The sequence below is a fragment of the Pyrus communis genome, chromosome 4 (genome assembly GCF_963583255.1).
Source record: "Pyrus communis chromosome 4, drPyrComm1.1, whole genome shotgun sequence".
NCBI lineage: Eukaryota > Viridiplantae > Streptophyta > Magnoliopsida > Rosales > Rosaceae > Pyrus > Pyrus communis.
In genome coordinates, this window is record NC_084806.1 from 3,567,579 (window position 1) to 3,592,150 (window position 24,572).

General features: G+C 37.1%; 5 protein-coding genes across 5 annotated transcripts; 2 read left to right on the forward strand and 3 right to left on the reverse strand.

Moving 5' to 3' along the window:
* Positions 1–3,065, reverse strand: LOC137731333 (uncharacterized). The gene is made up of 8 exons (XM_068470437.1): positions 2,859–3,065; positions 2,019–2,127; positions 1,882–1,949; positions 1,738–1,797; positions 1,487–1,645; positions 1,066–1,212; positions 408–731; positions 1–321 (listed from the first exon to the last, which is right to left on the reverse strand). The coding sequence occupies exons 1-8, from the start codon at positions 2,982–2,984 to the stop codon at positions 229–231; spliced, it is 1,086 nt and encodes a 361-aa protein (XP_068326538.1). The 5' UTR covers positions 2,985–3,065; the 3' UTR covers positions 1–228.
* Positions 3,066–6,210: 3,145 nt separating this feature from the next.
* LOC137731237 (PLASMODESMATA CALLOSE-BINDING PROTEIN 4) lies at positions 6,211–8,556 on the reverse strand. The gene is made up of 4 exons (XM_068470338.1): positions 8,359–8,556; positions 7,749–7,991; positions 7,618–7,654; positions 6,211–6,774 (listed from the first exon to the last, which is right to left on the reverse strand). The coding sequence occupies exons 1-4, from the start codon at positions 8,408–8,410 to the stop codon at positions 6,522–6,524; spliced, it is 585 nt and encodes a 194-aa protein (XP_068326439.1). The 5' UTR covers positions 8,411–8,556; the 3' UTR covers positions 6,211–6,521.
* A 4,154-nt stretch (positions 8,557–12,710) lies between these two features.
* LOC137730895 (pentatricopeptide repeat-containing protein At1g26460, mitochondrial-like) lies at positions 12,711–16,292 on the forward strand. Its single transcript, XM_068469895.1, has 7 exons — positions 12,711–13,337; positions 13,626–13,848; positions 13,947–14,429; positions 14,892–15,098; positions 15,475–15,612; positions 15,705–15,893; positions 16,019–16,292. Exons 1-6 carry the CDS (start codon positions 12,724–12,726, stop codon positions 15,888–15,890), a joined length of 1,851 nt encoding a protein of 616 aa, XP_068325996.1. The 5' UTR covers positions 12,711–12,723; the 3' UTR covers positions 15,891–15,893; positions 16,019–16,292.
* A 324-nt stretch (positions 16,293–16,616) lies between these two features.
* Positions 16,617–19,646, reverse strand: LOC137730896 (triose phosphate/phosphate translocator, chloroplastic-like). The gene is made up of 12 exons (XM_068469896.1): positions 19,101–19,646; positions 18,762–18,833; positions 18,585–18,650; positions 18,411–18,489; positions 18,201–18,321; positions 18,014–18,109; positions 17,763–17,875; positions 17,598–17,675; positions 17,387–17,503; positions 17,187–17,286; positions 16,958–17,058; positions 16,617–16,833 (listed from the first exon to the last, which is right to left on the reverse strand). The coding sequence occupies exons 1-12, from the start codon at positions 19,415–19,417 to the stop codon at positions 16,807–16,809; spliced, it is 1,287 nt and encodes a 428-aa protein (XP_068325997.1). The 5' UTR covers positions 19,418–19,646; the 3' UTR covers positions 16,617–16,806.
* Positions 19,647–22,588: 2,942 nt separating this feature from the next.
* Positions 22,589–24,509, forward strand: LOC137730511 (uncharacterized). The gene is made up of 5 exons (XM_068469501.1): positions 22,589–22,793; positions 22,918–22,990; positions 23,626–23,677; positions 23,764–23,833; positions 24,300–24,509. The coding sequence occupies exons 1-5, from the start codon at positions 22,689–22,691 to the stop codon at positions 24,384–24,386; spliced, it is 387 nt and encodes a 128-aa protein (XP_068325602.1). The 5' UTR covers positions 22,589–22,688; the 3' UTR covers positions 24,387–24,509.
* Positions 24,510–24,572: the final 63 nt, after the last annotated feature.

A 24,572-nucleotide genomic window follows, 5' to 3' on the forward strand; every position in this document is an offset into this window, starting at 1 on the left:
AACGATACGTTAGATAACTCACTTTACTGTAGATTCATAACCCCATCATATATAGTACTGTTCATCTCATATTTTAACACAGCAAACAACGTACAGGATTCAAGCCTATTTTAATTGATCATAACCAATCCCAACCAGCCCACCAAACGGGCCCTAACAGAAAATAAAGAATCAAATGCCGACAATTAACCGAAGAGAAAAAAGAAAGGAAATTGCAGCACCAGCTTATCAGTTAGCTTCCCCGGAAACTTCTTTTGACACCTCTGCCGGAACCTGTAAGAAGTTCCCCAGCAACCTCTGATCCAAAATCATATTAGGAACCTGCAAAGCAAAGTCACCACTGAGTACTGTTTCGTACAAAGACAAACATATACAAGTAATGTGCAAAAAAACAGAGAGAGAGAAACCTTGTCTCCGAAGAAAATTTTAGTGTTATCAGCAATGGCATCGATGAATTTAAGCTCAAGAAACTGCGGAGTAAGCTTCAACTTGTTTGCTTCAGCTTCCTTCATAACTTTGTAGAAATCAGCATCTGCAAGGCTCCTTTCCCGAGCTGTGTACATCTGGTTTTCAATCTCCTGCTGCCTCCTAGCACTGTCCTTCTCCGTCAACTTTTGTTCCATGAGAATCTTACTGACATTGGCGTTCTTCTCAGCCTCACTGATAGCCATCTTCTTCTCGGTTTCTGCCTCTTTCTCCACTACTCTCTGTCTCTCTATAGCAATGAAGACCTACAAAGTAACACCCAACGGTTATGATATAACAAAGAATGCTGTAACTCTAAAGAAAGGGTAGCCTAAAATCTTATGACAAACATTTTGTTCTAAAGCTTGTCCAATGTTTGGGCATCAAGTACTTGGAAGAGTAATTTGAGTAAAACTGGATATAAACAAGACTTCTCTATCAATATTCAGGGAAAATTTGTGACATGAAATTATAAATTCCACAAAATAACCAAAAAGGGGAAGTGAAATCAAAATATATAGTTTACAAATTATGTAATGTTTGTAACAGAATTATGGATGAAGAAATGGAATAAAATGAACTCTTTATCTTTATCTTTACCTTGGTGCGCTCCTCTTCCATTTGCTCAAAGTTACGTCTTATACTTTCTGGGATGGTAGGCTTTGTAACACGGACATTGATGATTTCAATACCCGGAGCATAACGGGTACAGTCACCCTGAAGAGCTTCTTTCATCTTTTCATCAATCTGAAAGGGTATGTTTTGTTGACAATCAATTATGAGGCTTTGGATATTACTGAATGATAAAAAGAATTCAACCCACAAATATAATACAACAAACTAGCTCATTAAAACAATTCTTCAAAACACATGCGATAATCCTCAGTTTACATTACAGAAGAGAAGGAAAAAAATATATGCTACTCGTGTATGTATCAGGCTCATTTGCATTTTTTCAAAACACATGCGCATATACTACAGATAAAAAAAAAGTAACAGACTCATTTGCATTCCACCTTACCTGATCGAACACATCAATATAAACTTCTTGAAGAGAATGTGAGGTGCAGAACTGATTGATCTCATGATGAATTTTGTCATATATCCAGGTATTGTCATAATGGATACCATAATTGAGAAGCATCTCGTACACAAAATCCTTACGAAGCCTGTTTACGACCTGAAAAATGCATCCTAATTAGTGCATGCACAGTGAGGAGATTAGAAATCTGACTTCACACAACATTGAACAATAATATCGCATAGCCTTACCTCAATCTTCTCAAAATTGATCATGACACCCCCTTTTGTACCACATGGAATATGCCTCACCTGCAATTTTTTTAACAGAAGGTTTCAAAACTCTAACGAATGGAAAGACACCTCAATCTTCCAAACACAGATTACCAAAGTTACCTGATCAGTCTGCAGGGTCACTTGAACCGGTTCAAAATGGGTGACCAGAGGCAGCTTGAGATGAAAACCTGAAATTTAAAATAATGAGAAGCAGGCAAAGTTAAGGCCTATGCAAGCAACTTCTCAATGCAAATTACCCGGATCTGTAATTGTCTTCAAAAGAGCGCCTCCTCTCCAATATACCCCAACATGACCTTCTGGGACTTGGTGCAGAATGGATAGAGTTGTTGATGTTGGAAGAACCGTCTATAAACATCAAGACGTCCCAGGTTTAAGAATTTAGCATACTACTTGATCCCTGGCTAGCATATCATATAGTTAAACAAAAATACAATCCAAGTCTATTGCTACTATCATTACGGAAGGATTCCCCATGATTCATCCATTAACCTGAACAGGTCGTTATGAACACATGTAGTAAGCCAAATGCTACAATTAACATTCACAATCGTTTCAGGTAGCTCAAACAATTGTTTGTGGTGGTCTATGAAAAATTCCGAGAAAAACCTTCAATTCGATCCATTATTGGGAAATTGCATAGTTCTAAATCTCAATCAACTAATGAAAATATAAGATAGAGGATTAATGAAATCACCAGATGAATTTTGATGCACATAATCATGCTTAGCAAACATATAATCATTACATGAAATGACAAAATAATGCATTACGAAACTGTAATCCGTAATTAATACTTTCAACACAAATCTATGCATTAGGTAGAAATCAAGAACAGATACATTATACTCAAACTAGAGGAATTAATTAATCCATCATAAAACCTAAAAGTGAAACAAATTGATGAAAAATTGAGGTAGTACTGCATATCAAATGATGGATTAAGCTCGAAGAAAAACCCTAGAACGCGATGAAACAAACGAATATCGAAGAAATATAAAGCAAATTAGTAGTGAAAGAAGAAGACCTAGCCGGAGTTCTAAGTTGAAGAGCAAAGTATGAAGTGCGAGAGGGGTTACCATGGCGAAAATGGCGAGGAAAGCGAAGAAGACAAAGAAAATGGCAGAGGAATCGCCGCCGCCTCCTTGAGGTGGTGGCTGAGGGCGATTTTGTGGAGCTCCTGGTCTCAGCTGGTTTGGATCCATGGCGGTTTTTCTCTCGCTCTCTCACACTGTGTGCTCTACTGCTCTCACGCTTTCTTTCTCTCTCTTTGTTTCCTGTTTTCGGGCAAATCGGATTTGGGTATTTAAAGAGTAAATTCACTTGGTGAACAATGACCGTCTGATGAAGTGTGAATTACACGTGGAGCATCGTAAGTGGGTACAGTTGCTTCCGTGAAATTTCGCGTGTAAGATTGGCGCGATTTCACCGTCGCAACGGCTTTCTTGCGGCCGCGGGTAACAGGAAAAAACTAAAAAGACTTTTGATTTTAGTTTTTAATAGAAAACTTTTTTCAATCTAGACTTTATATTTTCCAAAAATTCTAAATTTACCACTTATATATATATAACGGTGACGAAGAGATTTTTTACCATGCCGAGAAGACGGCTAGTGCACCAAAATGTTATAATAAAATTGATCGAAAGCTTGAAGAAAAAAAAAAATCAACTAATTGTATTATGACACTTGGTGTACAAAGTCATGTTGCTGGCATACTGAAAAATTTCTCCCTCCTATAACGTGGCCTCTAAGCGTATATACAGAAGGCGCAGAAAATCTAGCAACCATGCCTAAAATGTTAGCCTATGCTGGAGTGAGTTTTTGCTGGAGTGAGTGTTTACTCTAGTCACTAATTTCTCAGATTCCTTGTTGTCTACATGTTACTTTAACCATGTTTCTGTTAAGATCGAGTGCTCTTAGAGAAAGGAGGCTATAAGGCTGAGATACCATAGTCTGGTGTTTCTTGTATCTTATTTAGATAGGCCGCTTGCATTGTCTGTTTCCAGAAGGATGCAGCTGTGGATTTCGTGATGAGTGGGGTTATAATGTTAGTGCCCAAATAGAATTGTTACGTCTGAAATTTGTTTTTTCATTAGATTTGAGAAGTTTCTGGAAAACAGTGATGTATTGACTGGGAGAATGGATTGAAATGGACCGTCAGAAGATAAAGGATGTAGTGGAATTTACAGATTTGGTGTCCGAACTCCAATGGATTTTTGGTGAATTTTGGTTGTTTCAGCCTCAAAAACAATGTTTAAAGTTTCGTAATAAAAACAGGACAGTTCGGTTTCTATCCAATTAATGTTTAATTAATATTTTTAAATTTCTAGAAATCTTTTGAGTTGTTCCAAGCAGTTGTAATCTTTATTTAAGTCACATGAATGTATTAATTGTATTCATTCAATCATTTATTGATTCAATCCTTTGAGATTTCTCTCCACTTTCTGGTGGATTCCAGACTTGTTATTCAAGGGATTACGTTGATAACCTTTTGATTACTTCGTGATGCGTCATGCGTATAGGAAAGAGGTTATCGTCGGCCAAGGTGAAACAATCCGTTCAAGTGTTTGAAGAGAAACGTCGGTAGAACAACAATGTTCCTTTTCCTTGTTTTTTGACCCATTTGAGTGTATCATCTTTCCATCATACCACAGTTCTATACAGCTTGGTAATCGTGTGGTTTGTTATATCGTTTGCTGCAGAGATTGCGTTGTGAATTGCCAAACGCTGTTTAACAACAAATGTCACAATGCGTACACCTTCCTCGCGTGGAAAAACCAAGATCAGCATGAAGAGGTTCGGTGTATTGCTCAGAGTTTGAAGGTTTACTTTCCATGTCCTCGTAAATGATATTCACAATTTCATATCCTGCCATACATGTTATACGAATTCGGCCGGTTTTACATCTTTTAAGAGCTACATTTGGGTTCCAGAATTCGAATTACATCTCATGATCGGTGGTGGTGGATTCAGGATTTGAACATTATGGGTAGAAATACAGCACAAAGTGTGCATAAAAATTTAGTTTATTCACTGAGGCATTTCATCGAACGTTTGGTGGGCATGTTGTCGTCAGCTGAACTATATTGCATACATGTCAAGTGATGCTAATTTGATGAGTGTTATCGAGAAAATTTGTCGATTGCTCTCGACGCAACTTGCCGAGTGATGCCAATATGCTTAGCAGGTATTACATCAAACATTTGGCGAGCACAAAAGTGACACATACCAAACATCTAAAAATGTTCAAAAGACCTTCACATGTATATTTTTTGAACTCTTAATACGAACAGGTGTGTAAAAGCACCCATTTACTGGCAGTAACTGTGACTTTGTGTTCATTTACTATTTGCTATATTTACAACTTAGAAGTAATTGCGTGTGTATGTCTACTGCTTAAGAATCTTCTTTTAAGTAGGTGAGTGGAATTTGCTGACCTCAGTAGCCTTCAGACCATCTGTATAAAGTTTTTCTTAATTTGTAATTTGATATTTTTTTTCTTTTAATCTTTGATTATTCATTCTTTTCTGCTTTAATAATTGCTGAATTTAAAATTAATGATAAAAAATTAACTACAAATCAACAATATTAGAGAAGGATTGGCAAGGTGAGGGATGCAATAACATGATAGATTTTAACGTCGTAAAAAGAGTAGAATTTAAAATTAAGTATCGATGAGAAGTACATTATTTTTGTCAACTTAACTTAAAACTTAAATTCGTATAATACGCTTGGAAATATTAGAGTTTGTGGCTTATATATGGTTCGTGGGTAGTTCATGAGTCTTCATCAAAGGTCCAACTTCTGTAGCCTTCAACATGTTACGTACTTGTATTTTATTTTAGATTCTTTTCGACTTTTTCGCCCATGCACGTCAAATTCCATAATTATTGTCCGATGGTTTTGTGAATTTTGACAAGCTGGTGGATTCTAGCCATAAAAAATTCTTGGACGCTCTAGAATATTAGATAATTCGAGTGTTTTTAATATTCGAAGTACTCAAGAAAGTTTCGTCTAATCGTATATCCAACAAAACTTGTGCAGTACTATAGAAAAATTATTTCCGCATACCCATTTATTCCTCACGTACACCTCTGTTTGTTTCAACTTAAGTAATCTAAAAATTAAAAAAGAAATGCTATCAAGCGGGTTGTTAAAAATTAAAATTAACATATTTGACTGCGTTTACGTTATTTTGTAGTGATATAAATTGATCTTTTTTCTTTTTATGAACATAAAATAGACGGTATATGGTTAGTTGCGTTGATGCGACCTATTGGAAGGTGTCTCTGTCTGCTTTTGCTTTCGGCCATTGCTTCACTATCAAAAGCTTCTATGATAGCTCGATGCACTATTCACATAAATTCTTAATAATGTGTCATGTGATAAGAGATATATTAAATCAATGTAAATAATCGCCCGCGCATGACAGAAATTAAGAGACAATAAATTAAAAAAAATTAGTCTCTTGTACATATACAAAAGGAAAAATCTAAAAAGGAGACGATCAGATTCCTACCCCCAATAAATAAGCACTAGCGACACCACTAAAAATGGAATCGAATATTCCCCAGCTGTTTTCACATTGGAGCAAGGAAACACAAAACGCAGAAACTAGAAAAATTAAAAACCCTAGTGGGATTTTTTTTTTTTGCCTCTGAAGATGTTTCCCTACACAACCACCCACCCAAATGCCGCAAATTACATGCCTACCCACCAATTACACCACCACCCGAAGCTCTTCAGGTCAGTAACAACACTGTGAAGCACAGAGCTGAGGCTAGAGAGAAAAAGAACTGGTTGGCACCTCCCAAGGTAGCCGCGCCGTCGGTATTGCTGATTCCTGTGGTACTCCCGGTGGGGCTTAATCCGAACACTGATGCCGGAGTGCCTGGAGTTGTGATGCCGGTGCCAGTGCTGGTGCTTGGAGTTGTGCCTGTGCTTGGAGTTGTGCCTGTGGTTGAGTTTGTAGTGGTAGAGCCGGTTCCTGCTTGGCTGAACAAAACAGAACAAAATCATGTTAATTGCAAAGAGGGCACTCTAATCTTGAAGTTCATGGGAAAATACATACAAACGAACCCGTTACAAACTTTCAATCGAAAATAGAACTGCATGGACGTTAAACAGACAATAAACCAATATTTAATAGTCACTTGTTTTATTTTTTTAATTAAAAATTTGTACCTAGTTTCGTATTTTCATGATGACATGCAGTAAAACAACTGTCAAGCTTAGATCATGACAGCTCATAGTTATGACTAATATAATAGATCAAGCTAATACAGTACTAATTTAAGGGCGGAGGTTGATCTATTTTTTTCTTCATCACTTTCTTAATAAGCTCATTAAGTTATGACCTATAATCTCCAAATTCACTTTTGTAAATTGCAGCTGCTGTTGCTTATTCAAGAACTTTTGAAACCTACCATTTGACTACAAGTAATTACAGCATTGAAGTGTTTGACCAAAAAAATAAAAAATATTACAGCATTTAAGTTCAGAGTGAGGGAACCGGTTTCCAGTTAGGAAGCTGAACCTTCTAAGTAAAGAATCTGGACCGTTGAAATTTGATTCAACGGTTACAAACAAAAATCCCTTTAAAGTTATGATAATTGCAGAAGTTGAATGAAATTTCAACGGTCCAGATCCTTTGTTTAGAAGGCTTAGCTTCCTAAGGGATCCGGGCTCCCAGAGGGAGAGGTTCTACCTACCATCTACCCCACATAAAAGTACAAGAAAATCAAAAAAATAAATTCTGGGGAAATTGCATTTAAATATATTGATGAAATTCTGGGGAAAATTGCAAAAGATATCAGAAATAAAAACTCAGACGCCTACCTGGTACTTGCAGGATAAACACAAGTCGAACTTGCGGCTGGAAAATCACCAGAAAATTAAAATTAGTGATTTTTATTAAAAATATATATAAAAAATTGGTAAGAATAAAGATTTGGGAGGAATGAACTTACTACTAGGAGCAGTTTGGCTCTGAGAAGCAGCACCAGAAAAATCACAGCTCTGTGCAGTTTGACCCTTCCTCTGGAAATAACTGTTGACTGCATAGCTGCAGTGATCTTTGATGGTGTTGGGCTGGTAACACGCACCGTTTTGGAGGACTGGACTGCAGTCAGCTCCAGCTCCACAGGCATAGTCCAATGCCTTCTGAAGTGCTGAATCACCAACTCCATCTTTGCATACGCAATAAATAGCACCTACAAATCCAAGAAAAAAAAACCCAGAAAACCAGTTACTTCACATTAAAACCACTTTAAATCATGGCCCTTTTGAGGACACATGACATCGTCGTACTCCGAGGAACTAATATCTTCTAATCCTTATAAAAAAAAAAGAAAAAAAGAAAAAAAAAGACAGATTAAAACTTTTTGATTTGGGAGGTATTTCATTTGATGGAGTGGGAAAATACGAGAAAGATTGAAACTTTATGATTTGGGAGGAGTTCTTCCTCGATTGGAAAAAAGGGGTTACAGTGATTTGCAGTTTCCACATGTTAGATTGAGAAAAATTAAGAAAAAAAAACTGGAAAGAAATTAAAAAACAGAACATAATATATGAGCTTACTTGAATGGCCAGTGAGGGCCAATAAAATCACAATATACACTAAAGCAGCCATGATTGATGCAGGATTGTAGGAAAAATAAGGGAGAGAGAGAGAGAGAGAGCTGTGGAGAGTGGGGATTTCTAGTGGGGAAAGCAATGATAGGACGGTGGGTGTGTGTGTATGTGATATGGTTTTAAACCTTTTTTTAATTAAGATTTTTTTTACATTAAGTGGCAGAAATGCTGTTTAATAAGCAATATAATTTACATTTCGATTTATACATGTTTGTTTAAGGGTTCTGGGGAGCTGAGCAAGCAGAAGCTTTTGTCATGTAAAGAGTAAACGGTCTTAAACTCACCCGCCGCGGGGTGATCAGAACCGAACCCAACCTGGACTAGGGTTTGGTTATTGCTTACAAGTTAGAACTAGCCTGTGGGGGGCCCACCGATAGGGGTCCCATGGAGGGATAGATGGTTCTTTTGGGGCACGGAACCCAATATGGACTAGGGTTTGGTTAGTACTTAGCACTAGCCTGTTGGGGCCCACCATTAGTGGTTCCATGGAGGGATAGATGGTTCCTTCGGGGCATGAGGCATCAGCATCTCAAACAAGTTAAAAGTTGTGACCAATACATGTCCAAGTTGTGGTAAATACACATGCCATGTTGGAATTTTCATCGTGTGATAAATACACTTTCTTTTAAATTTTTTGTTTATTTTTTTGTTTTTAACCAATGATATTCTGTATTGAAAAGGTAGATGAGTGGGTTAAATTTTATAATGAGCTAGCACTAATATGGTTCAAATTCTTTATTGGCGAGAACCGAATCTAAGACCTCTCGCTTACAAATAAAGAGGAATACCATTAAACCGTAGTATTAAGTGGTTGTTCTTTAGAGTTAATATAACATGTTACTAGCAGAGAGCACATACTTTGTGTGTGTGAACAACCACCCACGACCCATCTCCTCCCACATTCTCCTCAAGCGCAACCGCTTCAATTCATTCAAACTATCAAAAAAATATCATGATTTCATTTACCTGTATGAAAAAATGATGGTGAAACAATTTTTCTTAATAAATGCATATTTTTATCTTATGTAAATATTTCGATATAAAAGTACTATTTAACCCTCCTTGTGTAAATATTGTGTATCAAAAGTGAGGGCAAAATAAGAAAAAAGGGAAAAAAGTTCAAAATATACAAAATTATTATGCCCTTCTCATGTCAACATTGTGCATTCAAAAATAAGAGTAAAAATTGAAAGAAAATAGGGCAAAAAGTTAACGAGCCCTCTTCTTTTAATAGAATAGATAGATATAGAGGGGATTTTGGGTACGACTAACGCATATGGCAACACAGTAATAATAGTCGGGACGTGCTAAGACTCAAAGCAAGGGTTGCAATTCATTGTGAGTGTGTTACCCCATGCGGCGGCACACACACATAGTCAAGACTTTCTCAACATTTAGTCTTAAAAAACTTGTTAAGTGCAATTTCTTACTTTAAATGACTTTCAATCGTTAATGCACATAGAATTTAAATATCATCAACGGTTGAAAGTCTCCAATCTAGACAACCACTCTTACAATGGCTTTTGGTGGACATACTCAAACCTGATTATAGCTTGCACTTGAAGGCATGCACCTCCCATTTACGGTCTCTACCGCAAACCCAAGAAATCCCACACGTCGGCATAGTAAGATTTCAAATCAAATATCAATCTAGCCAATGGGGTGGTGCCACGGCACTCGTGACACATTCCTTGATAAAGTGTGGAATGCAAACGTTAATGAATTACTTGAACTCAATCATCAATGAAATAGCTTGTTTCGGTGTGTATTGGGGTCATGCAAGTGCAAGCAACCATATTAAATTAATTTTTTTTATTGTATGTTCAACCTAAAATCACTCAGTTAATAATCGACCGCTCTATTATTAAGCAACCGAGGAACCACAAGAGATTAGCTCTTATGGAGTTTAATTTCTGTTTGGCTTTTTAGGTAAAATGGTTATTGAGATTGACATAACTCATCAGTTTGGTCCCTGACAATAAACATCGATAGAAGTGATTCTTTAGTTTGTCCGCAAATCATTTTAGTCATTATGTCTATCAGTTTTTTCGTTAAATTGTTATGTGAACGAATCTGTAACCGTCTTTTTAAGGATATTTTTGTCAAACCAACCCTTATACTTAACAAGAATATTGACATATTTTTCTTGGAGTTACCAAAATGATTTACTGTGACAAGGAATTACCTTTATCGATTATCAGCTATGAACCAAAGTGAAGAAGTATGTCAATTTCAACGACCGTTTTAGCTAAAAAGCCTTGATATTTTATGTGGACCTTGATATATGTGCATGAAACTTTCCTTTTGCAATTTCATCAAGTTAATGTTACATGTGTTAATTGCAAATTCAATGTAAAAAAAAATACATGTGAGTTGAGTCATACGTATTAGGTGGATCCAAAATTATAAAGGAGAAACACTAGCAAAGTGATTCTTTAAAATTCTGTGGTTGCTTTTAGATGACTTTAGTGAACGAGTCCCGACAGTTATTGATTTGGGACTTGAAATTCCTACCATCCCTAAAGAGATTAAATTGGACCACACAAAAAACAAAGGTAACGCTCCAGCTTTTCTTTCTTTCAAATGGAACAGAACCTTCACCAATAAAAGGTTTATGATTATTTTTTTTTCAGTTGGGCTCCGTCTTAGAGGGTAAATGAGTTCTTATTAATAATGTAGAGTTTACATTGGACAAAAGTTCAAGCATAATCATCACTGGTAAGTTCTAATAATGAATTAAGGGAAATAATGACATTAGGGATTAATTGTTGGAGAATGATCCACTTTTATAGTTGACGAGAGTCCTTTGTTTCCGTTCACAATCGATGTGGGACTCTAGGAGTTTTATTTTGGTGTTAACATGTGTAACATTGTGATTGGTCTCTTAATTAAAAAGGAACTCGTGTGCTTTGGCAAGGGTGCCTCATCATAAATCCTTTACTAAGTCTTCGAAGATACAAAATTGACAGGCAATCAGTTGTTTTCAGGATTGGTGAAATATGATACAAACAAATATTATATATGCTTTGCCAAAAGAAAAATATTATATGAAATTAAGAAAACAAAAGAAAAAACAAAAAAAGGAAAGGGGTCATCTCCAGATCTATTCCATCAAATTCACCAATCCGGACCCTTTAAATTTGATCAAACGACTAAAAACAGGGGCCCTTTTTAAAAGTTATAATAACTTTAGTCGTTAGATCAATTTTAAAAGTCTGAATAGGTGAAATTAGTGAATTTGGTGAAAGGGATGCGGAGAGAATCCGTCTCCACAAAAAAATGTGTGATGATTTGATCTTTTACCATGTGATGATGTTGTCATCAAATTATTTGTTAATCTTGTCGGATTTGATCTGTTTGGCCCTAACACCACTTGTTTTGTGAAAACAATGTAATTAATTTACTTGCATAATTCCATTACACATGCAAGATACAACTGTCCAATTAAAACTTAACCAAAAAGCCAAAGAACTTATATAAATACTGAGGAAATTTTGCCCGTGAGTTATCATTTTGTGTTGGAAAGAATACATACATGTGTGTGTGTGTGTAGTATTTATGTTTATCACGAGCAAAATTTCCTCAATATTTATGTTTCTCTATATACGATCTCACACATTCAAGATATATTATTTCGCATACTAAATATGTATGTATGTATGTATGTATGTATGTATGTATATTCTTCCCTCATGAAAAAAAGACAAATTTAAGTCGTACTGATTGGCTTCAAAACTCATGCAGCGAATAAATAAACGTTTGGGATCCAGATTCTCTCTGGAGCCTCCGGACCATGTTATTGCGGCTCTGTTGATGCAAATCGTGCGGCCAAAAATTGTGTTTAATTTCTGGCCATAGGATCTGTGGTGAGAGAATAAGATGGATTGATTCCGACGGGATCTAAAAAGGATCCTGGTCTCAAAAGTCGATGCACCGGCTAAAAATATCGACCAACTGATGTATGGACTCGGAATAACATTTTGGGCTTGTACATTTAAAATGGGCCTAAAAGTTGGAGCCTCTTCTATCTTTGGGCTTTTTACAACTTAAAACCAGGCAATCCATCTAAACTGAGCTTTCCACCGTTTAAAACCCAACACCAGAAGTTTTGGACTCTTGCACGTGTAAATTTTACAAGCCCAAAGAATACGCTGCGGACATAACCCATCAGCCACAATGCCACTTCATTTCCAGATAATATCCGAAATGCCATTAGAAATTTCGAAATTACCATACAGCCCTCCCTCCCTGAGAAGCTTCAAAACCCTAACTTACCGTACAGCTCTCTGTCACTGTGACTGAGCTCCATCAATGGCGTCCCAAATGGCGATCCTCGCGCGGACCCGAACGCTGGCCAAAATCCTAAACCCGAACCCGGGACTCAAGTCCATCACAACCTTCACATTTCTCTCCCAGGAGCCTCAACTCGCCGTCGAGCCGACTCACCCCATCGCCTCCACCCCTCTCCCTCCGAACCCCGCCTCCGGAAGCCCCATGTACAACGAGAACTGGCGGAATCCGGCACCCAACTCGCCCATGGGTCAGTCCCCGCTTCCCATCGGGTTCCTCAACCAGTCCCCGAGCGCCCGATTCCAGGCCATGTCGCAAAACCTAGACGCGCAGAGCCTAATGAACGAGTTCGCCGGTTGGATGACATCACAGCGATGGCCGGACATGAAGCAGCTGTTCGAGTTCTGGGTTCGGTCGTTGGATAAGAACGGGAAGCCGAATAAGCCAGATGTGAGCTTGTATAACCATTACTTGAGGGCCAATTTGATGATGGGAGCCTCGCCGGGGACGATGCTGGATCTTGTGGCGCATATGGAGGACTACGGCATCACGCCCAACACGGCGTCGTTTAATCTCGTCCTCAAGGCCATGCACCAGGCCAATGAGACTGAGGCCGCAGATAAATTGCTCGAAAGGTTAGCTCTTCGGTCGATTTGATTATGATTCTCGCAAGCTTACTGTATGTTTGTTTGTTACATTAATGAAATGATGATTTGCATTTAGTTAGAACTTGTACAATTCAATTAATGTTGCCTCCGTGGTTTGTATGATCGGTAATAATGAATGAATTCTTCGTGTTGAAGTGCCGATTAAAGGCTTTTGTTTTCTTTACTCGTGTTTTGGAAGGGTCTCCTAGAAACACATGTTATTACATATATTATATGCATTCATATTTCATGAATCAATTCACTTCAATGTATCAGGATGTTGCAGACAGGGAAGGAATCTCCGCCTGATGAAGAGTCGTATGACTTGGTTGTCGGCATGCTGTTACAAATGGACCAGATTGACGCTGCCTTGAAATATATAGACTTGACTTTAAAATCTGGTTACATGCTGTCAATGCCGGTGTTTAGAGAATGTGTACGAGGCTGTGTCAATAAAGGAAAGCTAGATACTTTGGTTTCAATTATCAACAAGTGCAAGGTACATGATTCATACCATAGATATTTAGATCGCAGAATGGAAAATGTTGCACAATGTTCACTTTATGTAAGTTTTTTTTTTTTTTTGGTTGTTATCAGTCAATGGATCAAAACAAAGCTCTTTGCCCTCCGTGGAACTTGTGCAACTACATTGCGGAAGCTGCTCTGCAAGAGGATAATAGCAAATTAGCATTTCATGCCCTGGAGTTTATGGCCAAATGGATTGCTAGGGGTGAGCAAGCAAGACCTATTGTTTTTCTTTCTGCAGATGAAGGGCTGCTTGTGTCAGCACTTGCAACTGCCGGCAGGACACACAATACTACTTTACTGGATGCATCATGGGCGATCTTACTACGCTCGTTGCGCCAAAAGAAGGTTCCTAATGCAGAATCTTACCGTGCAAAGATATGTGCCCTTGCATCGCTAGGGAGTCTACAAAGAGCTTTTAGTACTCTTCGTGAATACGAGGCTGCTTATGGTAATTCCGATAAAGAAGGAGAAGAGGAATTGTTCTGCCCATTCACTTCATTATATCCACTGGTTGTTGCCTGCTCCAAGGGAGGTTTTGGAACTTTGGACTCGGTATGTAGTTCTTTCTTTATTCCTATTTGATTTAGACATGTAATCTATTGAAAAATCAACCTTGTCTCAATTTGTGTCTGAGATATTTGTAGGCTAATAAAGATTTTAACTTCTATTTATCTTAAAGATGCAAATTTACATTCTTGTGCATTTTTTTATTTTGCATAGGCACAACTGCCAAATTTTCAATTCTCATTATGCATCAGTGGTGTAATTGCTAGTCCCCATGAAGTAAATCTTTCAAGTTTCTGTAGACCACTGTTTTAACAAACTGAAACTTGTTATATAGTCGCAATTCAAAAAAGAACTAGTAAATGAAAATATATCTTGCAATTATCTATCCGAGGAAAAGGGGGCCAAGGAGAGTGCTTTGCAGTTTTCCGTCCATTACTCCATTCTCTATGTGCCCTTGTGAATTTTCTTTTGCTGCTTTTTAACCTGAAACGTATTGATATTCCACAGGTATATTATCAATTAGAAAATTTGAGCCGTGCAGAGCCTCCGTACAAATCTGTTGCTGCATTGAATTGCATAATATTAGGTTGTGCAAATACCTGGCAGATTGAGCGTGCTTACCAGACCTTTGAGGCGATTAGTTCCACATTTGAATTGACCCCTGATATACATTCTTACAATGCTCTCATGCATGCTTTTGGAAAGCACAAGCGGGTAAATTGTGCTTTCTCTATCTGAGACTTTCCTAGCTCAATGTCTGTCATAGTTTTATTTTTTGATATTTTTGTGATATGCATTGATTAGCTACGATCTACCCTTAATGCTTAGTTTCATTGAAAGGATTTTGTATTTTTGTTGAACTTGGGTGACAAGTTATTGGTAGTTGATCCATACTCTTAGGACTAGTTTTTCCTTATCATTTGGAGTTAGTTGGCAGTTGGCACAGAAAATATTTATTTCTCGGGGCCGATGTTTATGCCCATAGCCATAAGCAGCATATGTACCTGATGTAGAGTCAAAATTCGCATATGCATCCCCCATATTAAACACAATAACACCTTGCTGATCTAGTCGTATGGTTTTTTGGCAGACTTTTGAAGCTTCAAGAGTATTTGAACACTTGGTTAGTGTGGGCGTCAAACCCAATGCAAAGTCGTACTCATTACTTGTAGACGCTCATCTCATCAACAGAGATCCAAAAGCTGCGGTCTTGGTGATTGATGACATGGTAACCGCATTCTTCTTGTCACTGATGGTATAACCTTTTCCATAGTGCTTAATTTGCTGCCGCAGTAAAGAATATAATAAATATTTGGACAGGTAATTGCTGGTTTTGAACCAACGAAAGAGATGCTGAAAGGGGTCAGAAGAAGATGTAGGCGAGAGCTCGACTATGAGAGTGACGATCATGTTGATACCTTGGCCAGAAGGTTCAAAATTGTGATGGGTTCAGAGAATCGCAGGGACTGGCTGTTTAATCTCAACTACAGCACCGGATATGCCTAAATAGTAAGTAAATGTTCCTTTCTAAGATGAAAGATTTTCGTTCTGTTTCCGTATAACTTGCATCACTCTTCTTTACGGTCTCTTGCTTCAACCGTGTTTCTGATTAACGATTGCTTTATTGCCTGCAGTATGGTTTGACGAAGCTGATTGGATACGAGATCCACCTCTAACGCTTGTATCTTCCGGTGTAACTTTCATCCGAATATGTAAATTACCTCTGATTTTCCATCGAGTCTCGGCAGGATCTTTGCTAGGTTAATAGCCTCCTAGTTCCTTGTTTTTTTTTTTCTTCATATGTAACGTTTTTGTGCTTTTTGAGCGAAAATGAAAGAGTAGTAAATTGTTGGACAGGAAAAATATAACCTTAAAATTGTTGCCAATAATTGTAGGAAAGATGTTTCATGTTTTGTGCCCAATGGGTTAGTCTCAATTTTTTCTACATGTCTCGGGCCTCTCGGCCATTTCTTTCTCCTGTCGTCTTTAGCGTATTTAAAATTTCCATTCGATAAAACCATATGGTTTGTAGCTTAATTGATTAAAAGTATTTACCCTTGCACTTTGATGTCCCGATGTTCCGAGCTCGAATCCCCTCCTCTTCAATATTTGCTTTAAATGGAAAAAAAAGCATCACTGAAGGTTACCATATGGTTTTTAAAATTCCGTAAAAAAAATTTGCCACCTAATCAGAATTTAAGCGTCGAGTGCTTGCTGCAATTACAACAGTGATAAAAAATCTTTGTAGATCACTTGCAATTTTGGTAATACAAGAAGTGAAAAATACAACAAATTCAATGAGCTTTTCCATTTCGTAATCTCCCGATGCTTTCGACTCGATTCGATGTTATTATTTCTTATTATTCTCAGAGCTTTTATTTTCTCTCAAGCATCCACCACAAAGCCTCTAACGGCTATAAACCTATGATGCAGAAACTGCAGCAGCCTTCTGAAATGCAGGATAGTATGATGTATATGTTAGTTCAAGCGAAAATGGCTGCTCCTAAACGAAGAAGTTTATTACCGAAAATTTGAATGGAAATAAAATAGTTAAGGTGTCGAAGGATCTTTACCCGTTTTTGCTCTTCCAAGTTTGCTTTGATTAAGGAGTAGATGGCAACACCAGCAATTGCGATGGCAGTTCCAATCCCAGTTTGTGTAGAGATTTTGTTGCCTGTCAAACACGGAGCGAGAAACTTATGAACACGTATGATAAACCCGACTCACCCATGTTCAAACTGTTTAACAAACAGAGGTATCATCTGAGATGCATATGATTTGAATGAGGTTAAAGCAAATTACCAAACACAACAATGGAGAACCCGATCACGAAAACACGCTTCAACACATTTCCGACTGCGTGCGTTAGTGGTGCAACCCGTTCCAAAGTGTTAGTAGCAAGCTGCAATTGTAACCCCCAGCAATGGTAAATACTACAAAACGGGCAATGGTGCAGGTATGGATCAAACATTGTGCTTTCGGAGAGTATGTCAATGGTTTACCTGATTGTACAGATGATAGAACATTCCAATCCAGAATAAATCAGAGACAAATTTGTAGAGACCTACTTTGGCTATAGCATCCTTAAATCCATATTGCAGCAGTTGGGGTCCTTCAATCTGATGTCAAAGGAAAGCATTCTGAATATCTGTGGTGAATTAAGAGCAATGTCGTTGCTTTAAATCCGAATTTCTGCGAAAAGATGGAACTTACGAGTATTGCTGGTGGGATGCAAACCAAGAGAGCAATGATTGAAATGTACGCATACACATTTGTACTGTCCATTCCTGTCTGTTGAAGTCAAAATACATTTTAAGTGGTCTAAATTAGTCTGCAGCGCGAAGAAAACAAAAGAAAGCTCGATCAGATGATGCTTACCATTGCTTTTTTTGAATAGATACTTCTATAGGTGAATGCAATGTTTGAAATCATCGCACTGCCGAAGCCAAGCCAGTTGAAAGAAAGTTCAGTCAATGATGCCATGGACACACCTAAAAATGGAAGTTCAGTTCAGTTCAGTTCAGTAAATATACACAAGGGCGGGATCTATGTGCACTCTATAACTGGTGTGTGAGAGTAATATCAGAGAAATGAAGAATTAAACAGAAGATCAAAGATTGAAGAGTTACCGATCACGACAGGGGCCAATGACAGCCACAGGGACAAGGGAATGTGATGCCCCAAAACAAACTGAGAAGCAGATGCATTGAAGAACGGCTCCAGGGCTGTCAAAAAACATAACAAAAAAATGCTGTAAACTTGATTGATTCTCATGTTCACAACCGAAATGGTTATCAAATGGTCCTTAGATCGTACCTTTAATAGTGTGCGTGAAAGACACAGCCACGGCTGCAAATGACACATTGGACATGACATGTCCGAGGGCGTGACAGAATGCAACCGGGGTCAGCAGAGCCAACTGCTCCTTGTCAATCGGCTGGAGGAACAAAAAATTTACAGAATTTAGCAGAAGCCACATTGCGGATTGAAAACAGATTACAAACAATTGCAGAAACGGGTACTTACTGCGCGCTTCGGCAAGCCAACGGACCAAGAAACGAGACAGTACACCACTCCAACAAGGAGATGTATAACAGAAACAAAACTGCAAAAGGGGTGAAAGGAAATCCTACAAATTGTGAGTAAAAATAAAAATTATACGAAAATCGAAACAAGTTTGAGAATGAAGGATGAACATACTATGGATATGGGAAATAATTGTAGACCTTCTTGTTGAGTATGTTGAAGATGACATTTAACAAGTACCTGAATAAAAAACAGAAAGAAAAAAAAAATTATGACCATCTGCATTGATTTTTTGGAATAAATAATTATAATCATAAATTAGTGAAAATAAATTAAATATGAATAAATTACCACATGAAGAAAAAGAAGCCGGTGATCAGAAAAGGAAATTTCTCAGAAAAGCTCTTTGTAGGCTTCCCATACCTGCACAATCACATAAACCATCGTTAATACCGTTCAAAAAATTCATCATTGTCCGAAAACATTGACCACAAAAACTCATCTGAGTCAACTTTTTGATCTTGCTCAAAGAAAAAAGCAGCAGAAACCATGAAATTATACATTTTTCTTTTCAGATTTTTACTTTTTTTTTTCCACATCATTTTCTCAGCAACCAATCATATGATTAAAAAGTTCTGAACTTTAATACTAACGGAGGAAGAAAGATTAAAGGGTTCAGCAAAATCCAACCCATCAGCAATTTCAATCTCAGCACCATCAGCATCGGCAGCTGCAGCCTTAGCAACCGGCAGCAACTCAACAGAGCCCCGCCGTCTCAGCTGCTGACTCCACCCTGAAAACTTCAACCCCTTGCCGGAAAACCCAACTGCCGGTAAGGGCTTTACAGCCTCCGGCAACGGAGAAAAGGCCAAGCCTGAAGCTCTGAAAGAAAGCGAGCGAACTTTGAGCAGGGCAAAAGAAGGCGAAATCTTTTTGGACGATAAATACAGCGAAGAAAACTGAGAAGTTCGGGTTGGAGAATGAACTGGGTTGATCAATGAAGCCATTTTTCAGACCCCAAAAAAAGATTGTCGACGAATTGAAGGTGGATTTTTTCAGAAGTTGGGCAAAACAAAAGGGTATGGAACGATATTAAAGCATTTATGAACGTTGGAAACGAGGAGATGAGGGTTTTTTATATTATAATATAAATATGATGCGGAGAAAACAGAGAAAATGATTTCTTTTTTGTTTTCGTTTTCTGGAAACCCAGACACCCAAAGAGCTTGACTAAATGAGGAGCAGAGCTGGGATTAAAAAAGTTGAAAGCTTTTTAGAGAGAGAAAGAGAGAGAGGTATCATAGAGCAGACAATAATGGAGAGAGAGACTATTAACTGAGAAACTGGATGGTGAAAGAGGGGGGAGAGAGATGCGTTTTTGTTTTAATTTTTGGAGGGCAGAGGGCAGATTGTCTGCCCTCCTGTCCGGATGCCTTTTTTATCTTTTTTTTTATTTATTTTGTACAGTTACGTTATGTTAATATTTTGTATTGATATTTTTATAGAGATAATAAGATAAAAAATAATAGGAATATGAAATATTAACGTGTCTTAATCGTGACCGCACAAATAGGAGAGGATGAAAATGGCACCCAAACAGGAGGATAGACAATATGCCTCCTTAATTTTTGGTTTGTTCTTTTTTGTCTTGTAGCTTAAGCTTCTCCTCTAACTCTCGTTTAAATGTTCTTTTAAAATGACTGAAAATACTTTTAGAAAAAATATTTTTGAATTTCAAAAACACTTAAAGTGCTTTTTGAAATAAACATCGGTTATGTCATTTTTTCAGGAAGCACTTTAAGTGATTTTTTAAGATTTACTTACCGCTTTACTAATGATTGGTTCTAAAAACATTTTCATCAAAACATTTCAATCATTTCAAAAACACATTCAAACAATCAAATACTCTTTTTGTTTGTTTCTATAAAGGGTTAGCTATGCGCATAATAGAGGGGGTTTGATTATTGATTTGCCTCTTACATTCAATTATTCAAATACGAACACATTTCACTTTTTGAAATTCATTTTGCAACGTTTTATTCTTTGAACTCAATGTTCTTGTTCTATTTTGCTTGAATTTCATTAGGTTTGATAAATTTTTTGTTAAAATTGTTGATTGGATAAGTATATTCGAGTTTTAACTTACGATTGAGCTAGATTGATGTCATATATTTCACCAAACCATGTTCTTTTGAGAGTTAAAGTCTTATTGCTTGGATCGTATCCAGCATGAATTACATGAAAGGTAACCGAGTGGCCACAATGCACTGTGGTATTGAATATCTCATAGTTGATAGTCGTATGTTCTAGTTTTTTGTAACAATTAAATCTTAGTGTTGAAATCTAATCGTTCATTAGTTAATTAGATATATAATTAGGTCATGGAATATGAATCCAAATCCTCGTCAGATCCTCATTGTGAGGATCTGAAGGACCCTTTAATTTTGTCCGTTCATCGTATATCGTGCGGTTATAAATTATTTAAATATTTTTATTTAAAATTAAATACAAACAATACTTAATACAAACTGAATGCACTGTAAAATGAATGAACGCTTTTTACAAATTCTCAAGATTTTCATAAAAAAAAATCCAGAAAGGATCCTGTTGGATTGAATATATCCCCAACTAGAGAAATGTTATTTGCCTTTTTTTATTTCCTACAATGCAAATAATAAGAAGAAGAAAGACAAAAAATAAAGGGCGCATGGTGTCGGACGTATGCAAATGGAAGTTGTTACAAATTAAATAGTGACAAATTGGCCTTGTCTTTGTCAGCCTGCCGTTATCGGCACCATGGTCGTTGCCATGTTTATGTTGTCATCGTTGTTGATGTTGTTGTCATCGTTTTCGAGGAGAATGTTATCGCAACGGGTCTCTCACATTGAAAAAATAATTTAATTGTTGTGTGTAACATTGACAGGTTACGTCGAGAGCATTTGATAAATTTACTTGATAGTACTCATCAGATTGTTTTGAAATACGTTAATATTTGTTGACATGTGTATAATATAATTTGGTTGATCCCATCAAATGTTCGACGAAATGCCTCAACTTTCCTTGTGACAACATTCAATTCCTACTGAGGAAGATCAGCCTTTGGTTTCAAAATGAATCCCCGATGTCGATGAATCTAAGATTAATTTTTTTGCACGCTTAGATCTGTTCCTATTAGACATAACTTAAACTTTTAACACCGAAACCTCTCATATTTAAATCTGCAATTCATTGTGACGAAGTGATCATAATAATTTTATATGAAATATTCGGTACATAAAACGAGCTGCATATATAAGCAGACACATGAGTCTTACATTTTGATAGTAATACGTTTTTAAGGTATCCATTTGATTTTCTTTCCTTTTTTTTTAATACAAAGCTATCCAATTTTGAATGCATTAAAAACTAGTTAGCTTGGAAGCTCACCTACTTTAAATTTGTTAGAACATATTTGTTCCCGCATTCATTGCTACAATGAAAAAAAAAAAAAGACAAATTATTCTCCTTTTGCGGTCAAGAAAAGCTCCCTCTTTTTCTTTTTTTTTTAAAAAATAAAATAAAAAAATCAATCAGTGGTTTTGCCACGACAGTTAATCTCAAGAGTTGAAAAGACTCACAGAACTATTTTAACCTTCTTCTTATCACTATCGTGTGATTTACCAACGTTAATCGATTAAGGCAAAGTGTCATTTCTTTTAAACATGAATTTAAATCTCTCATCATAAACTAGTGGAAAAACTTCAAGAGAGTAGCTAGCCTCTTTCCCTTCCCCACTCTCTCTCAAAAACACACACACATGCATTCTGATTAAGCCGGCTCCACTCCTTCCCCACTCTCTCTCACAAACACACACACATGCATTCTGATTAAGCCGGCTCCACTCGTGATGTGGAAAATTGCTGTTGGATGACCCTACATGTCTAACCACGTAACGCCTTTCCACAAAAAAAAAAAAAAAAAAAAAAAAACACTCGCGCGGTTTATGTCGTTTATCGAAAAATTTACTTATTTTGGGCCAGGTCCAATCCAATAACTCAAACGAATTAAGTCAACAAAAAGACCAGGACAAACTTGGGCTTTGCTCCAAAAGCCCAAAAACAAGGCCACTTCAATTTCCAGCGATCGTTTTGGATCAAGAAAATGGAAAACCTAAATAAAAAAACAGAGCTTGATTTGCTTCCAAACTCGGTATGACTGCTACTACCTCATAAATATTTCAAAATTTTGTTAGAAATTTCCCGTTCAAAAATATTATCACATAAAATCGATCGAATTAAAATGGAAAGGAGTGGTGGCAACGGCAGAGAGGAAGAGGAACAAGACGGCATGTCCGTACACTCTCCTTGCAAACCTCCCCCTTCCTCTGCTTCTTCTCTCCTAAAGGTCCCTCTTTCTTCCCTCTCTCTCTCTCTCGATTCTATACAAACACAGACACACACACATATATATATATATATATGTTGGTTTTATATTTTTTTTGCTTTAAATTTTATGGTCAATGTAATAGGAGGAATCACAGGTTGAATTGGAGCTCAAACTGTTAGAAGCTATTGAAATTTACCCTCCCGGAAAATTAAAAGGCAGGTTTTCTCTAATTAATGCTCATATTTCAGTTTATTATCTCTGGAGTTCCGGTTTTGGTTAGTTATATGGGTGATTTTTGTCACAATTTTATGCAAATTATCAATTTAGATTGTAAAAATGGGTGGTTAATTAACATCTTCAATCTTCGTATGGAGAATTTTTCACCCAGAAAATGCTAAGAAGTCAATATTTCTCGTTAATTTTTGGAGGGAAAGTTATCATCTTTTTTTCTTCTGACTAACAGAAGACTTGACGCAAAACCGAGCACATTGGCATTATAAGATTCATACAGCTAACCTTACTTAGTGAGATAAGGCTCGGCTGTCATTGGTAGGAAAAGTTCAAGAGTACTGTTGTCACTTTTTACCAAAATTGAATTTGGAATCTGATGGTTCAAGTCAATATAAGGGGAGTTATAGTAAATCAACATTGGACAAAAAATTATGTGTATGAGTTAATGCATGACGGGTGATTAATTAGGCAATGATACAATACCGTTTCCATTTTGAGGAATGCTAGGATTAGTCGCTCATGCATTCTTCCATTTTTGTTCCTACGTTATCATGTTATTCGTAAATAGACAAGCAAGTAAAGTAAATATATGAGCAATCCGCTACTTGTTTGGGCGCAGGCGTACATCGCCATTTCGTGCTTTATGGTTTAATGGAATTTCTTCGAAGAAGGTTTGTTCCACTTAACGTTTTCGTTTGTGGGTTTATAATACATCGCCATTTACATCGCCTTACTCATTGTTGTGTTGTTTTCACAGCTTTGATCGACACTTCTCTGCTGACGAGGTTCTGCAGTTGCTAGAGAGGTTCTATAACTTGGAAATGCTGGTATCTAATTTACTTAATTAACTCAGTTTTTTCATATCTCAGTGATCTTTATCTTATGATGGTACTGTTGAACTTAATATCCACGTTCATCGGTAATTTTTTTGTGTACACTCAATCAACAATGAACACTCACAGTGCCAACTGCAGAATACGGGATTTAAAAATAACTAGACGCTTCATACTGAGGTAGAACGACTCTCAAAATACAAAATATACGCGCATCTCTGCACCGCGTTATAGGTGAATAGGTACTAGACAGCTGCATTATTCAGTAGGCTTGAGGAAATGTTGGAAAATGAGGTCACGTATACGGAAGTTTGGTGCGAGAGTTGAGATAAACAACTACTGAAATTATTTCTAATGAAACGTTCAAATGGTCCCAAGGGATTGTTTGTGTGTTTATCTCTTGTTCTTCTTTAGACTTGCTGAAATCTACATATTTTACCAATTTTTTCTTGAATTTCAGAAACCAGACGACGAGGAGATGGATTTCCTGAATCGCGAGGAAGAGTTTTGCCTGCCTCAAAATTTCTTCGTCAAGGAAGAACCATAACTGATTATTTTTGTACAGATTAATATTTCGGTCGAACGTATTTTGTTGACTCTAATGTTATAGGATGCCGGTCATCCAGTCCTTTTCCTTGACTATACAATTTTTATGGTGGTTTTTGCAAATATGTAAGACTTAATTCGAAAAATCTTAATTTGCATTTGAGGGTTGAACCTCAGCAGGGGAGGT

Coding starts and splice junctions, on each gene's coding strand:
- LOC137731333 (XM_068470437.1), bottom strand. CDS start 2,984: ATGGATCCAAACCAGCTGAGACCAGGAGCTCCACAAAATCGCCCTCAG. Junction 1,798..1,881: donor TGACCCTGCAGACTGATCAG/GTAACTTTGGTA, acceptor AAAAAATTGCAG/GTGAGGCATATTCCATGTGG. Junction 1,213..1,486: donor ATATTGATGTGTTCGATCAG/GTAAGGTGGAAT, acceptor ATACCCTTTCAG/ATTGATGAAAAGATGAAAGA.
- LOC137731237 (XM_068470338.1), bottom strand. CDS start 8,410: ATGGCTGCTTTAGTGTATATTGTGATTTTATTGGCCCTCACTGGCCAT. Junction 7,992..8,358: donor GGCCCTCACTGGCCATTCAA/GTAAGCTCATAT, acceptor TTGGATTTGTAG/GTGCTATTTATTGCGTATGC. Junction 6,775..7,617: donor GTTTATCCTGCAAGTACCAG/GTAGGCGTCTGA, acceptor TGTTTTGTTCAG/CCAAGCAGGAACCGGCTCTA.
- LOC137730895 (XM_068469895.1), top strand. CDS start 12,724: ATGGCGTCCCAAATGGCGATCCTCGCGCGGACCCGAACGCTGGCCAAA. Junction 14,430..14,891: donor GTTTTGGAACTTTGGACTCG/GTATGTAGTTCT, acceptor GATATTCCACAG/GTATATTATCAATTAGAAAA. Junction 15,099..15,474: donor CTTTTGGAAAGCACAAGCGG/GTAAATTGTGCT, acceptor GTTTTTTGGCAG/ACTTTTGAAGCTTCAAGAGT.
- LOC137730896 (XM_068469896.1), bottom strand. CDS start 19,417: ATGGCTTCATTGATCAACCCAGTTCATTCTCCAACCCGAACTTCTCAG. Junction 17,504..17,597: donor GCATCCCACCAGCAATACTC/GTAAGTTCCATC, acceptor CTTTGACATCAG/ATTGAAGGACCCCAACTGCT. Junction 17,059..17,186: donor GTTCTCCATTGTTGTGTTTG/GTAATTTGCTTT, acceptor CGTGTTTGACAG/GCAACAAAATCTCTACACAA.
- LOC137730511 (XM_068469501.1), top strand. CDS start 22,689: ATGGAAAGGAGTGGTGGCAACGGCAGAGAGGAAGAGGAACAAGACGGC. Junction 22,794..22,917: donor CTGCTTCTTCTCTCCTAAAG/GTCCCTCTTTCT, acceptor TCAATGTAATAG/GAGGAATCACAGGTTGAATT. Junction 23,834..24,299: donor TCTATAACTTGGAAATGCTG/GTATCTAATTTA, acceptor CTTGAATTTCAG/AAACCAGACGACGAGGAGAT.